Consider the following 16,661-nt stretch of genomic DNA (forward strand, 5'->3'; position numbering starts at 1 on the left):
TTGGATCATTGTCATGTTGAAAGACCCAGCCACGTTTCATCTTCAATGCCCTTGCTGATGGAAGGAGGTTTGCACTCAAAATCTCACGATACATGGCCCCATTCATTCTTTCATGTACCCGGATCAGTCGTCCTGGCCCCTTTGCAGAGAAACAGCCCCAAAGCATGATGTTTCCACCACCATGCTTTACAGTAGGTATGGTGTTTGATTGATGCAACTCAGTATTCTTTTTCCTCCAAACACGACAAGTTGTGTTTCTACCAAACAGTTCCAGTTTGGTTTCATCAGACCATAGGACATTCTCCCAAAACTCCTCTGGATCATCCAAATGCTCTCTAGCAAACTTCAGACGGGCCCAGACATGTACTGGCTTAAGCAGTGGGACACGTCTGGCACTGCAAGATCTGAGTCCATGGTGGCATAGTGTGTTACTTATGGTAGGCCTTGTTACATTGGTCCCAGCTCTCTGCAGCTCATTCACTAGGTCCCCCCGCGTGGTTCTGGGATTTTTGCTCACCGTTCTTGTGATCATTCTGACCCCACGGGTGGGATTTTGCGTGGAGCCCCAGATCGAGGGAGATTATCAGTGGTCTTGTATGTCTTCCATTTTCTAATTATTGCTCCCACTGTTGATTTCTTCACTCCAAGCTGGTTGGCTATTGCAGATTCAGTCTTCCCAGCCTGGTGCAGGGCTACAATTTTGTTTCTGGTGTCCTTTGACAGCTCTTTGGTCTTCACCATAGTGGAGTTTGGAGTCAGACTGTTTGAGGGTGTGCACAGGTGTCTTTTTATACTGATAACAAGTTTAAACAGGTGCCATTACTACAGGTAATGAGTGGAGGAAAGAGGAGACTCTTGAAGAAGTTACAGGTCTGTGAGAGCCAGAAATCTTGATTGTTTGTTTCTGACCAAATACTTATTTTCCACCATAATATGCAAATAAAATGTTAAAAAAACAGACAATGTCATTTTCTGGATTTTTTTTTCTCAGTTTGTCTCCCATAGTTGAGGTCTACCTATGATGTAAATTACAGACGCCTCTCATCTTTTTAAGTGGTGGAACTTGCACTATTGCTGACTGACTAAATACTTTTTTGCCCCACTGTATATATATATATATATATATATATATATATATATAGACAGTATATATGTTTTTTTTTTTTTTTTTACACATGGATCCCTTGTCTAGCCGTATGTCGGTTTTGCAAGCCTGCGATAAAAACACGCATTACGGCTGCCATACGGATAACATACGGAGGATGCCATGCGCAAAAAACAGTGACACACCCTGCCTACAGAAGAGCTACGGACCACTATTTTGGGGACTTTTCAGCGTATTACGGCCGTAATATACGGACCGTATCGTTTTACGCTGTGTGTGACGCCGGCCTTATACAAATAAAGCTGTCAGTCACTGTAGGACTGCCCAATGGACCGAAAATCCAAAAATACTGAATCTATACTCGCAAAAATATATACCAATGTGCTCAGCTCATCCTGCTCAATAACATGGGGCCTGCAGATTCCACTGCATTTTCATAGTGACAGGTTCTTTTCAATGGGAAAATATGATTTCTAAATTTAATGACACAATATTTTTAGACATACCTGCAGGGTTGCAAACTTGACTATTTTTTTCTGAACAGCTTATCAAAAAATCACAGAAAGACAATATTTTTTACAGACACACTGGAAAAATGTAACAAAACATTAAGACTATGACTACAGCCTATCTGTAGAATAGAATTAAGCTTCAAAAAATTCATGAATGCCTTAAATTTTTTTATGGACAGGACAAAAAAAAGTGATTTATTTTTACCTCCTGTCCTGGAATTTCTGGATGGTTATCAACCCTGTATACCATAGATTACCAATCCATTGTGTTGATTTTGCTTATCCAGGGAGTCCTTATACACATGCATTATAATTCACATAGCTTTACACTGCTGCTGTTTTTTCGTCCTCCAGGCGTCATTGTTTGCATTGCAAATCCTCTTATGTGTTTTCATTTAAATTTACATCTTCATTCTGATGCAGATTTATCCATTCATCCATGTTTTGGAAAATAGTGCAAATCACTTCTCAATGAAAAGAGCATTTTGTAGATTTTAAAGCAGTTTAGTATACATTTTTTTGCAAAAAAAAACGTATCAACTAAATACCCTGTTTTTTCCATCTTTTGACTAGCACTTGCTTATCACTGATTTTTTTTTTACAACAGAGTATTTTTGACCTCACTGTGCTCTTTTGTGTCTTCAAGATTTTAAAATCCGCAGCATTTCCTAAAATCTTCCCATATTTTTTTCTGCAGCTTGTGTATTGGATTTTGATTCACTGCTTTAACATGACTCACTTTTTCCTTTTTGGTGATCAAATGGGTATAAGAATATTATATTTCTTCCTTATAAGCAGCACTACAATCTTAGCACTTTTTTTTTTAGGCAGGTGAACTCTATAAGGAGAATGCTACATTAAAAGGTAATATATTCACCCTGGAGGAAGCCATTAATGTCAATGAGACAGAATCTAAAGCCAGCCGAGAAACCATAATGAAACTGGTCTCTGAAGTGAACAGAGAGAAAAAAAAGAATATTTCATTTATCCAACAAATAGAGACCCTGCACAAGGTTTGTATGATCTCTATGATGGATTATGTTTTGGGGAAACAGCAAGTTACCACATTGAATGTACAGTATGTAAGGGTGCTTTCACATTGCGTTCCGGCACCTTTTCGGTGGTCCTGTCAACAAACATAAGAGCCAACGGGGCTATAGGCTATAATGGTGCCAGCAGTGCGAATGTGCCCCCTGCCATGCATCATTTTTGAGCGTGTACGCCTACTGGAGGCGGACACTCAGACGTAGTAGACTGATGTAGTAAAATGATGCAGGGCAGAGCACACATTCGCTCTGTTGGCACCATTATAGTCTATAGCTCCATCGGAGCATACATCTGAATCCAGTTGATATTCTTGAAAAGCTGCTGTACTTTATAGAGAATATTCTTTTGATGCTTTATTAATATTGACTTTCCTGAAAGAGAGACTTTAGTTTACTATAATTTCTAAATATCTAATTCAAAGGAATAAAATTGAAGCTGAATACTGCTTTTACATACTTAGGTGGCTGTGGTCCAGCGCCATCTATTTCCACTGTCAGGCATCAACTCTCTGACCGTGCAAGTGGCACCGATTGCTGAGGAGGCGGTTCTGGCCTCACCACTAGGCAGTCTGTTTGAATTCTTCTCTGGCGCTTTGTGGGGCATGCTATAGCTAACTGCAACATCACTGTAGTTTGTGTATCTTGAGCTGGACAGCCTGTATTGCTACCCAGCTAATTATAACTTTGTGTATATTAGGTGTTGACCTTAGGCCAATAGTAGTTACGGTCAGCAGTCCAAATCCCGAGCACACAGTCATACTTAAATTTTCCCTTGACACTCTGTTCTTGCCAGTTGTTGTACTATATCTCTTTCCTGATCCCAATATTGGGCCTACCTTTAAAGGGAATCTGTCACCACATGTGACCTATCTAAACTATTAATTTGGCCATTTAGGTTAAAGAATACTGAAAACAGTCCCCCCTGTATGTTTCATATCAGCTGTGTTGTTGCTGAGAAATAATTTTTATCACTTTATATAAGTGACCTCTTCCAGGCTGGGGCGGATGCTGCCTGGAAGATGCAGTATAATTCTGCCTCAAGAGCTTATTTTACATGAAGGATGCATTCTCACTGTGAGACAAGTAACCAACAAAGAACAGGATAAATTAAATTTGTCTTCTTGCAAACACATTTTTGCTTCTCTCTCAGCTCTGCTGTATTGCAACCCTGTCTCATGTGAGATGGAAGCTGAAGGTGACATGAACCTGCAGATGTGTGAGGTATAATCACACACAGCTCTGCAGTGAGATCAGGAGAGCAGAGAGCGGCCATTAGACATCACACTGGTAACAGTGATATCCATGTCACTTCACACTGGTAACTCCCCCTTATATTAAAAATAAGCTCTGAGGGCAGAGTTATCTCCTGGCACAATCCACCCTGGAGCCTGGAAGAGGTCACTTATATAAAGTGATAAAAAATGATTTCTCAACAGCAACGCATCTGATATGAGACACACAGGGAGGACTGGTTTCAGCATTCTATAGCCTGTATGCCCATATTAATAGTTTAGATAGGTCAAATGAGGTGATAGATTCCATTTAATTCACTACCCAATCTGTGTAAACCTTGGATTGCTTTTTGTTGCTGACTCTGAACTGATTTAATCACCATTCTGTTTCCAATTTATTCTACCTGGTTCAGACGTCAGCTATCCTATTAACCACGTCGCTGCCACCTGATTTTGTCCATTGTCCTAGTTTTTGTGGTTCTGACACAGCTATTCTACTGCCAACTTGCTCCACCTGCCCACAGCAAAGTTGGGGCTTTTGTGCCAAAGGCCGGATGCCTGTACAGCAGCAAAATGGTAAAAACTGAAGTGCTACCTGAAGCCAGTTAAACAGAGTAGCTAACACAAAGACTGGCAATGACGGGTCTCTTTAGAGTTGCCAGATTACAACTCATACACTCCCTGACAGAAGTTATGTCGCTTATCCATGTTATGTAAATAAAAGCTTATAACCTGACGTTAAATTCATCCATTGGTTGTATAAATTATTCTTTTGAAAGCTGAAACCCTCCGAAATGTGGTTTAGGTTAAGAAAATAAATTGGCATCAATGCAGAAATATTGATCAGTTAATGGACACAAAATGGTCAGATTTTGGCAAGACAAAAGTTTTGTTGCCCACAGAAAGTAATGTGATATTCAAACAAATAATTAACTTAAAATGCAAATATATGTTGCATGACATTGGTGAATGAAGTTGTGGTGCTATTAGAGTCATATTTAATATTTTGTGTGGCTTCCATGAGCTTGAAGGACTGCATCCATGCGGTTCAACAAGGATTCACAAGGGGCAGCACGGTGGTTCAGTGGATAGCATTGCAGCGCTGGAGTCCTGTGTTCTAATCCCACCATGGACAACATCTGCAAGGAGTTTGTATGTTCTCCCCGTATTTGCGTGGGTTTCCTCCGGGTACTCCGGTTTCCTCCCACTTTCCAAAGATATACTGATAGGGAATTTAGATTGTGAGCCCCATCGGGGACAGTGATGATAATGTGTGCAAAACTGTAAAGCGCTGCGGAATATGTTAGCGCTATATAAAAATAAAGATTATTATTATTATTCATACAATTTATTAATGAAGTCATCAGGAATAGCAAAGAATGCAGTCTTACATGCATCCCAGAGTTCATCTAGATTCTTTGGTTTTGTCTTCCAAGCTTTCTCTTTCATCCTACCCCAAACATGCTCAAATGATGTGCATGTCTGGTGACAGGGCTGGCCAGTCCTTGAACACCTTGATCTTTTTTGCCTGGAGGAACTTTGTTATAGAGATGGATGTATGAGATGGAGCACCATCCTGCTGCAGAATTTGACCCCTTTTATGATTTGGAATATAAGATGTAGCTAATACTTCTTGATATTTTAGGCTATTGATATTGCCTTCCACCTTGCAAATGTTTTGCACACCCCCATACTGAATGTAACCCCAGACCATGATCTTTTCACCACCAAATTTAACTGTTTTCTGGGTGTATTTTGGATCCATATGGGCTCCAGTAGGTCTCTTGCAGTATTTGCGGCGACTGTGGTGTAATTCTACTGAAAATTCATCAGAGAAATCCACCTTCTGCCACTTTTCCAGCATCCATCTATTTAGCAGGTTGTGGGACTTTGCAAATGCCACACGGTTTTTTATTTGCCTTTTGTTTAATGCTGGCTTCTGGGCATTGATTCGACCATGGAGGCCATTTCGAGACAGAATCCTACAATCTGTTCTAGTTGACACAGGAACTTGAGGTGACCAGGCCTGTTGGAGCTCTGCTGCAGTGGAAGAGAGGCTTGCTTTGGATTCTCCAACCAACAATCGTTCCTCCTGAGCAGTTGTCTTGCGGGGTCTGCCGGACCTGGGCTTGTCAAACACATCTCCAGTCTCTTCAAATCTTTTTTTGATTCTTTGTACTTGACGCTGAGACACATTAAAGGTGCCAGCCACCTCTGCAGTGGATCTGGTCTTCAGCCTCTTGATAATCCAGGCTTTGGTCGCAGGGTGGATTTTTGTCATGTTGTCAGAGCTCAAGTTGCAGTTCAACTGAAGGTCTGGGGTGCTGAGTTTCTTTTTATACACACACACTAACAAAGCCGATCATTTACTGAGCACAGGTGAGGATGTAAACTAGGATTGGGTGCATTATATAACCAGGCGACAAAACTTTTGTCTTGCCAAAATCTGACCATTCTGTGTCCATTAACTGATCAATATTTCTGCATCGATGCCAATTTATTTTCTTAAACCACATTTCGGAGGGTTTCAGCTTTCAAAAGAATAATTTATATAACTAATGGATGAATTTAACGTCAGGTTATAAGCTTTTATTTCCATAACATGGATAAGCGACATAACTTCTCTCAGGGAGTGTAGTCCATAGTAGCTTCTGTACACAGTAGATTGAAAATACTCATATTGCATTACTCACACTACTGACTCCCAAAAGAAAATATGATTTGTAATGTTGGAATTTTTTTTGCCATTTAATATCGGTGTTGGTAGTGTAAATGTTGTTTACCTGATCCCATTCACTACTTTTTGCTTGCACGTATTTTTGTATGAAAAGGACTCTCTCTTATTCAGCTTAGTGGCTGTGTAGGAGGAAGAAGGTGGCTATTTTTTTTTGTTAGGGGGGTAAGTATGACATAAAATCTCCCATAGTGCAGGAGAATAATAAACAGACCTGCTCAGCATCAACAGCCCTACTCTTGCTAATTCAACCCATTTTAATGCAATGCATATTCAACCCATTTTAAGAAGACCTTGTTGGGTTTGTGTAATAAGAAAATAAATTATTTGTCTCATTCTGTTGTGTTAATTTCAGAATTTAGAAAGTGTTACTGATGCCAAGCACGCTCTTGAAAAGGAGATTACAATTCTCACTGATAGGTTAAATGCATCACATCGAGCCTGGGAGGCCAGCAAACAAGAGCTAAACCAGATAAAGAAGAGCACGACCGAACTAGATGTGACATTGAAGAGTAGTGTAGGAGAGGCCAAAGCCTCAAGAAGCTTGCATGAATCTTTCAAGGAGGAAATTGCAGCCGCTCTCAGTCGGGACCCTGTAACTGTAAAGCCAAAAGAAGAGGCTATCTTGGAGAGGATTCGTGACTTGTGCAACAGGACAGAAAATAAACAAATTGTAAGTTTGTTTCAACAGCAATTATACTACAGTATTACTATGTATCCTTGTGTAATATAGATGCCATGAAGATTTAAGTATATGAACTTGAGCAGAACCCCAGGCATCTGCTAAATCAGATTCATCCGTCAGGCTGTCAGATAGTAAAACGTGAGTCCAGTAGCGATCTGCCTTACACCACTTTAGCCAGTGCTCTGCATCATGCATGGTGATCATAGGCTTTTGTGCCTCTGCCTAAAACGGAACTGCACTTTCCAAAAACTAGTACAGGTAATTATAAAGAAACTTCCCCTCCCCCTGCCTCCTGAACTCACCATCCACTGTGAAAAAGCAACTGAAGTCTATCTTGCTCAGAGGAGATAGACAGCAGATGTCATGTGATACACCCATTATCCTCTATGGAGAAGGTAGGGGGTAGGATGAGTGAGCAGTAGAGAAGGGAACAGACAGAAAAACATTGGGAAGCACTCTGTAATAATTGTTTTTCCTTACGTCAGAGCAAGATTCAGATCAACATAGCTCAGCTCTGCTTTGTAATGTCATTCATGTTGGTGCTGATTGTCTCTATAAGCTTAAAAGTGAATGAATAGCATGTATTCCCCTCTCTGTGCTGTCTATAGGAGAAATAACTGCAGTTTGTCCTCTCTCCAGCAAACAATGGATTGCAAGTTACAAATGGAGCATACAAGAATACTCAGAATATCCTTCATAATAAATCTCCAAAAACAGAAATTATTTTTATCCTTATTACTATTAAAGATCACAAGCTATTTTGAAGTACTAAAAATGTATACGGATATTTTAATCCCTTTCCGACATCGGGCGTAATAGTATGCCGATGTCGGACTCCCTCCCTTTGATGTGGGCTCCAGCACTAAGCCCACATCTTTCCTGACACATGTGAGCTGTTTTGAACACCTGACATGTGCCTCTAACATCCACCCACAGCTGTTAACTAGTTAACTGCCGCTGTCAAACTCTGACAGCGGCATGTACCCTAGGCTTCCAGCAAGCATGCCAGAAATCCCGCCCAGCAGCGCCCGTGTCACATGACCGTTAGTGTTGAGCGACACCTTCCGATATCGGAAAGTATCGGTATCGGATTGGATCGGCCGATATTCAAAAAATATCGGATATCCCGATACCGATACCCGATCCCAATGCAAGTCAATGGGACCAAAATATCGGAATTAAAATAAACCCTTTCTTGCCTTGTAGGTTCATTCTACATGAAGGAAAACAACTAAGAATAATGCCGGATGTATTTGGGGAGGTGGCGGAGACATTAAAGTCATAGAGGTTTATCCCAATCAAATAGAATAGCATGTTTTTTTTTTTTTTTTAAGACGTTCGGAGTGACAAAGATATTGACTATGTAAATTTTTTTTTTATTTTGTCAGATATTGATGTTTCACTATTCCACGCCCTTCCCCTTCTTTTTTTTCTTTTTTTTTTTTTCTTTTCCCACACTTTCATCTTCATCATCATCAGCATCTTTGACATCAACTTCTTCTTCACCTTATTCATCTTCTTCTTCATCCTTTACCTTTTTTTTTTTTTTGATTACATTCTTCATATTCATTTTATTCAACTATTATTATTCTTCCTATTCTACATATTCTTTTTATTCCACTGTTATTCTTCCTATTCTACTTCTTCATCATATTCTCATTTGTGACAGGCATTCCCGTAGTTGTTATCTATAAAAGTTGGAAGATTACACCTTCCGTTCTGCCAGTCACAAAAGTTACATTTGTCCGCGTTCAGTTTGGCCTGCAGCATCAGGCTTTATCCAGGGGCACCACGAGGAGGAACGGACTCACCCCCATACACTGCTTAGTCTTCTTCTGCATATAATTTAGATAATATCTTTTGCTCTGATATTAAGTCTTATGCTTAATGTTCTTCTGCTCTTTGTTCTGCAGCCTCTTGTTCTTCTGCTTCTCGGTATTCCATGTCGTCGTCTCCAGGGTCGTCGTCTCCAGTGTCATCTCCGCCGTCGTCGTCTCAGCCGTCGTCGTCTCCGCCGTCGTCGTCTCCGCCGTCGTCGTCTCCGCCGTCGTCGTCGTCGTCGTCATCGGGGTGGTCTTCCGGGTCGTCGTCATCGGGGTGGTCTTCCGGGTCGTCGACTTTAGGGTCTTCAACTTGGAAATGTAGCAGAAGGTACAAGAAGGCTGAGAAAATGCCAAGAACCAGCTGATGGAACTGGAACTCGGATGGCTACCCGAAGGTTCAAGAGCCTATGGAACTACCGAGGACCAGCTGATGTTACTGGAACCCGGTTACTAAGCAGGAGGTACCCGTGCTAAAAAGCACTACCAAGGACCGCCTGACGTTGGCGGAACTCGGATACCCAGAAGGAGGCACCTAAGCCAAAGGCTCTGCCCGGAACCAGCTGACGGTACTGGAACCAGGATGGGGAGCAGAAGGTACAAGAGCAAAAGACACTGCCGAGAACCAGCTGACGGTACTGGAACCCGGATGGGTAGCCGAAGGTCCAAGAGCCAATGGAACTACCGAGGACCAGCTGACGTTACTGGAACCCGGTTACTAAGCAGGAGGTACCCGTGCCTGAAAGCACTACCAAGGACCACCTGACGTTGGTGGAACTTGGATACCCAGAAGGAGGCACCTAAGCCAAAGGCTCTGCCCGGAACCAGCTGACGGTACTGGAACCAGGATGGGGAGCAGAAGGTACAAGAGCAAAAGACACTGCCGAGAACCAGCTGACGGTACTGGAACCCGGAGGGGTAGCCGAAGGTCCAAGAGCCAATGGAACTACCGAGGACCAGCTGACATTACTGGAACCCGGTTACTAAGCAGGAGGTACCCGTGCCTGAAAGCACTACCAAGGACCACCTGACGTTGGTGGAACTTGGATACCCAGAAGGAGGCACCTAAGCCAAAGGCTCTGCCCGGAACCAGCTGACGGTACTGGAACCAGGATGGGGAGCAGAAGGTACAAGAGCAAAAGACACTGCCGAGAACCAGCTGACGGTGCTGGAACCAGGTGGTGGACCTGAAGGCCCACAGGAGAGGAGAGAACAGCTAGGCCGCGAGGCAGCCGCAGTTACCGAACCCCAACAGTCCTACAGGGGGAGCTGGGCCTACTGGCACTACAGAACCAGCCTTGACTACCAGTTCACGCAGCCCACATAGGAAGCTCCTAAACTGGAGGCACCCTGGAGTTGGCTAACCCGACCGCACCACGACGGGGCAAGCATAGGCGTCTCAGTGAGCTTGACACAACCCGGAAACAGCTGACGGTGCTGAAACCAGGCTTGGCACGAGGGAGTACCTGTGTCAAAAACACTGCCGAGAACCAGCTGGCGTTGCTGGAACCCAGATGCGTTGCCCCAGTGTGCAAGAGCCAATGGCACGACCGAGGACCAGCTGACGGTGCTGGAACCCGGTTACTAAGCTGTAGGTTCCCGCGCTTAAAAGCACTACCAAGGACCGCCTGACGTTGGCGGAACTCGGATACCCAGGAGGAGGCACCTAAGCCAAAGGCTCGGCCTGGAACCAGCTGACGGTGCTGGAACCAGGAGGTGGACCCGAAGGCCCACAGGAGAGGAGAGAACAGCTAGGCCGCGAGGCAGCCGCAGTTACCGAACCCAACAGTCCTACAGGGGGAGCTGGGCCTACTGGCACTACAGAACCAGCCTTGACTACCAGTTCACGCAGCCCACATAGGAAGCTCCTAAAATGGAGGCACCCTGGAGTTGGCTAACCCGACCGCACCACGACGGGGCAAGCATAGGCGTCTCAGTGAGCTTGACACAACCCGGAAACAGCTGACGGTGCTGAAACCAGGCTTGGCACGAGGGAGTACCTGTGTCAAGAACACTGCCGAGAACCAGCTGGCGGTGCTGGAACCCAGATGCGTTGCCCCAGTGTGCAAGAGCCAATGGCACGACCGAGGACCAGCTGGCGGTGCTGGAACCCGGTTACTAAGCTGTAGGTGCCCGCGCTTAAAAGCACTACCAAGGACCGCCTGACGTTGGCGGAACTCGGATACCCAGGAGGAGGCACCTAAGCCAAAGGCTCGGCCTGGAACCAGCTGACGGTGCTGGAACCAGGAGGTGGACCCGAAGGCCCACAGGAGAGGAGAGAACAGCTAGGCCGCGAGGCAGCCGCAGTTACCGAACCCAACAGTCCTACAGGGGGAGCTGGGCCTACTGGCACTACAGAACCAGCCTTGACTACCAGTTCACGCAGCCCACATAGGAAGCTCCTAAACTGGAGGCACCCTGGAGTTGGCTAACCCGACCGCACCACGACGGGGCAAGCATAGGCGTCTCAGTGAACTTGACACAACCCGGAAACAGCTGACGGTGCTGAAACCAGGCTTGGCACGAGGGAGTACCTGTGTCAAAAACACTGCCGAGAACCAGCTGGCGTTGCTGGAACCCAGATGCGTTGCCCCAGTGTGCAAGAGCCAATGGCACGACCGAGGACCAGCTGACGGTGCTGGAACCCGGTTACTAAGCTGTAGGTGCCCGCGCTTAAAAGCACTACCAAGGACCGCCTGACGTTGGCGGAACTCGGATACCCAGGAGGAGGCACCTAAGCCAAAGGCTCGGCCTGGAACCAGCTGACGGTGCTGGAACCAGGTGGTGGACCCGAAGGCCCACAGGAGAGGAGAGAACAGCTAGGCCGCGAGGCAGCCGCAGTTACCGAACCCCAACAGTCCTACAGGGGGAGCTGGGCCTACTGGCACTACAGAACCAGCCTTGACTACCAGTTCACGCAGCCCACATAGGAAGCTCCTAAACTGGAGGCACCCTGGAGTTGGCTAACCCGACCGCACCACGACGGGGCAAGCATAGGCGTCTCAGTGAGCTTGACACAACCCGGAAACAGCTGACGGTGCTGAAACCAGGCTTGGCACGAGGGAGTACCTGTGTCAAAAACACTGCCGAGAACCAGCTGGCGTTGCTGGAACCCAGATGCGTTGCCCGAGTGTGCAAGAGCCAATGGCATGACCGAGGTCCAGCTGACGGTGCTGGAACCCGGTTACTAAGCTGTAGGTGCCCGCGCTTAAAAGCACTACCAAGGACCGCCTGACGTTGGCGGAACTCGGATACCCAGGAGGAGGCACCTAAGCCAAAGGCTCGGCCTGGAACCAGCTGACGGTGCTGGAACCAGGTGGTGGACCCGAAGGCCCACAGGAGAGGAGAGAACAGCTAGGCCGCGAGGCAGCCGCAGTTACCGAACCCCAACAGTCCTACAGGGGGAGCTGGGCCTACTGGCACTACAGAACCAGCCTTGACTACCAGTTCACGCAGCCCACATAGGAAGCTCCTAAACTGGAGGCACCCTGGAGTTGGCTAACCCGACCGCACCACGACGGGGCAAGCATAGGCGTCTCAGTGAGCTTGACACAACCCGGAAACAGCTGACGGTGCTGAAACCAGGCTTGGCACGAGGGAGTACCTGTGTCAAAAACACTGCCGAGAACCAGCTGGCCTTGCTGGAACCCAGATGCGTTGCCCCAGTGTGCAAGAGCCAATGGCATGACCGAGGTCCAGCTGACGGTGCTGGAACCCGGTTACTAAGCTGTAGGTGCCCGCGCTTAAAAGCACTACCAAGGACCGCCTGACGTTGGCGGAACTCGGATACCCAGGAGGAGGCACCTAAGCCAAAGGCTCGGCCTGGAACCAGCTGACGGTGCTGGAACCAGGTGGTGGACCCGAAGGCCCACAGGAGAGGAGAGAACAGCTAGGCCGCGAGGCAGCCGCAGTTACCGAACCCCAACAGTCCTACAGGGGGAGCTGGGCCTACTGGCACTACAGAACCAGCCTTGACTACCAGTTCACGCAGCCCACATAGGAAGCTCCTAAACTGGAGGCACCCTGGAGTTGGCTAACCCGACCGCACCACGACGGGGCAAGCATAGGCGTCTCAGTGAGCTTGACACAACCCGGAAACAGCTGACGGTGCTGAAACCAGGCTTGGCACGAGGGAGTACCTGTGTCAAAAACACTGCCGAGAACCAGCTGGCCTTGCTGGAACCCAGATGCGTTGCCCCAGTGTGCAAGAGCCAATGGCACGACCGAGGACCAGCTGACGGTGCTGGAACCCGGTTACTAAGCTGTAGGTGCCCGCGCTTAAAAGCACTACCAAGGACCGCCTGACGTTGGCGGAACTCGGATACCCAGGAGGAGGCACCTAAGCCAAAGGCTCGGCCTGGAACCAGCTGACGGTGCTGGAACCAGGAGGTGGACCCGAAGGCCCACAGGAGAGGAGAGAACAGCTAGGCCGCGAGGCAGCCGCAGTTACCGAACCCAACAGTCCTACAGGGGGAGCTGGGCCTACTGGCACTACAGAACCAGCCTTGACTACCAGTTCACGCAGCCCACATAGGAAGCTCCTAAACTGGAGGCACCCTGGAGTTGGCTAACCCGACCGCACCACGACGGGGCAAGCATAGGCGTCTCAGTGAACTTGACACAACCCGGAAAACAGCTGACGGTGCTGAAACCAGGCTTGGCACGAGGGAGTACCTGTGTCAAGAACACTGCCGAGAACCAGCTGGCGGTGCTGGAACACAGATGCGTTGCCCCAGTGTGCAAGAGCCAATGGCACGACCGAGGACCAGCTGACGGTGCTGGAACCCGGTTACTAAGCTGTAGGTGCCCGCGCTTAAAAGCACTACCAAGGACCGCCTGACGTTGGCGGAACTCGGATACCCAGGAGGAGGCACCTAAGCCAAAGGCTCGGCCTGGAACCAGCTGACGGTGCTGGAACCAGGTGGTGGACCCGAAGGCCCACAGGAGAGGAGAGAACAGCTAGGCCGCGAGGCAGCCGCAGTTACCGAACCCCAACAGTCCTACAGGGGGAGCTGGGCCTACTGGCACTACAGAACCAGCCTTGACTACCAGTTCACGCAGCCCACATAGGAAGCTCCTAAACTGGAGGCACCCTGGAGTTGGCTAACCCGACCGCAACACGACGGGGCAAGCATAGGCGTCTCAGCGAGTTTGACACAACCCGGAAACAGCTGACGGTGCTGAAACCAGGTTTGGCACGAGGGAGTACCTGTGACAAAAACACTGCCGAGAACCAGCTGGCGGTGCTGGAACCCAGATGCGTTGCCTATTAAAGATTGTCTTCCTAGAGCCCCAACTAGCGGTGCTGGAGCAAAGGGTAAGCAGGGGGAGCAGAGTGTAGGCCGAAGCCTGCACTGGAGGCAGCTTTGTGTCAGCATTGCGTTTGCAGGACACTTTGCCGGCTACACAGTGTGGGAACAGCTGGCGTTGCTGAACCCCACTAACACAATGGCGGGTGTTTTTTTCTGTGCAGCTAGCACTTGCGGGCAAAAACTAGCGATGTTAGAGCCCGTGGTGAAGCAGGAGGAGGAGGAGGAGAGGAGCAGAGTGTAGGCCGAAGCCTAGTTGAACCAATTTCAAAGGAAACCTTTAACCCCCCCTCAGGTGTTACAAAGTACAAGAGACACACCTTGTGCAGTATTAATGCTGCACAAGTGAAAGGTTGCTCTATTAATTTGTCTACTTGCACACGCTGAATGAAAGACGTACACAATTTTGCCCATTCTACAGTCAAACTGTAGTGGATGCGTGACTTGGCTTTTTAAGGAGACGCAGCACAGGTGTCCCAAATAACGCCTTGGTGCTTGGCGCAGCTTCCTGAGCGTTGTTATTTGCTGTACAGGAGTCAGCACTCTTGTGTTATCCCTTGGCAATGCCCTGTTAGAGCTGCCCGTCTTATGACCTCATTTCATGTTGGCCGGTGCGGTTAACGATGGCCATAAATCCCAGACCCACAGTGCCTTTTCCTAAAGTCACACTGCGGTGCTGGGATTCGTGGCCTTGTGCAGTAAATATGTTCGCCGCTCACACATGTCCTTACACCTGCTTCAGACTGGGCGGCCTCAGCTGATCCCTTATCGCATGCCGCGGCCATGAGGCCGCACAGTCAGAAGTAGGCGGAAGGAGGGGAGTGAAGACAGGGGAACATATGCACTGCTCGTGCCCATCAATCACACCCTCGCAGTCAAAATATATGAGACAACGAGGGGCGTTGTGTCGGGCAGGGCGGACGCACAGGCACAGCCAGCCAACCAATGATGTCAGAAGACGGGCAGCGCTAACAATGGGGGTGCTGCGTGTCATTAGAAAGGAAAGTCACACCTCAGGGACAGTGGAATGGTCTCTAATGAGACACATTTTGTACATGTTGAGTTCCACGTGGGCAAGGAGAAAAAAGTCAGCCACCTTGTACAAATGCAGCAGTACTGCTGTACAAGGTGGCTGTTATACATAGAAACACCTGGGGGTGGGGGGCAGGCTCCCTTCAATTTCAGTTCATGTGCCTGCGTGGCGTTTGCAGGACACGTTGCCGGCTACACAGCAGGGGAACAGCTGGCGGTGCTGAACCCCACTAACACATTGGCTGGTGTTTTTCTCTGTGCAGCTAGCAGTTCCGGGCAAAAACTAGCGGTGTTTGAGCCCAGGGTCAGCAGGAGGAGGAGAGGAGCAGAGTGTAGGCCGAAGCCTGCACTGGTGGCAGCTTTTGGTCGGTTGTGCCAGCGTGGCTTGTGCTGGACACGATGCCGGCTACACAGCAGGGGAACAGCTGGCGGTGCTGAACCCCACTAACACATTGGCTGGTGTTTTTCTCTGTGCAGCTAGCACTTCCGGGCAGAAACTGGAGGTGTTTGAGCCCAGGGTCAGCAGGAGGAGGAGAGGAGCAGAGTGTAGGCCGAAGCCTGCACTGGTGGCAGCTTTTGGTCGGTTGTGCCAGCGTGGCTTGTGCTGGACACGATGCCGGCTACACAGCAGGGGAACAGCTGGCGGTGCTGAACCCCACTAACACATTGGCTGGTGTTTTTCTCTGTGCAGCTAGCACTTCCAGGCTACAACTGGCGGTGTTTGAGCCCAGGGTCAGCAGGAGGAGGAGAGGAGCAGAGTGTAGGCCGAAGCCTAGTTGAACCAATTTCAAAGGTAACCTTTAACCCCCCCTCAGGTGTTGCAAGGTACAAGAGCCACACCTTGAACTGCATTAATGATGCACAAGTCAAAGGTTGCTCTCTTAATTTTGCTCCTTGCACACGCTGAATAAAACACGTACACTATTTAGCCCATTATACTGTCAAACAGTAGTGGAGGCGTGACTTGTCTTTTTAAGGAGACGCAGCACAGGTGTACAAATTTACACCTAGGTGCTGGGCGCAGATTCCTTACCGTTGTTATTTGCAGTACAGGAAACTGCGCTCTTGTGTTATCCCTTGGCAATACCCTGTTAGTGCAGGCCGTCTCATGACCTCATTTCATGTTGGCCGGTGCGGTTAACGATGGCCATAAATCCCAGACCCACAGTGCCTTTTCCTAAAGTCA

The 16,661-nt window shown here is 47.9% G+C and overlaps 1 protein-coding gene across 2 annotated transcripts in view; it reads left to right on the forward strand.

The window, feature by feature from the left end:
* Positions 1 to 16,661, forward strand: part of CCDC170 (coiled-coil domain containing 170) — a 253,403-nt gene that overhangs the window by 106,015 nt on the left and 130,727 nt on the right. For both annotated transcript variants that reach the window (XM_069769173.1, XM_069769172.1), the window contains 2 exons: positions 2,445 to 2,630; positions 6,985 to 7,302. In XM_069769173.1, the coding sequence (XP_069625274.1) occupies positions 2,445 to 2,630; positions 6,985 to 7,302 (504 nt within the window). The remainder of the gene's footprint in view (positions 1 to 2,444; positions 2,631 to 6,984; positions 7,303 to 16,661) is intronic.

This window comes from Ranitomeya imitator, chromosome 5 (genome assembly GCF_032444005.1).
Source record: "Ranitomeya imitator isolate aRanImi1 chromosome 5, aRanImi1.pri, whole genome shotgun sequence".
NCBI lineage: Eukaryota > Metazoa > Chordata > Amphibia > Anura > Dendrobatidae > Ranitomeya > Ranitomeya imitator.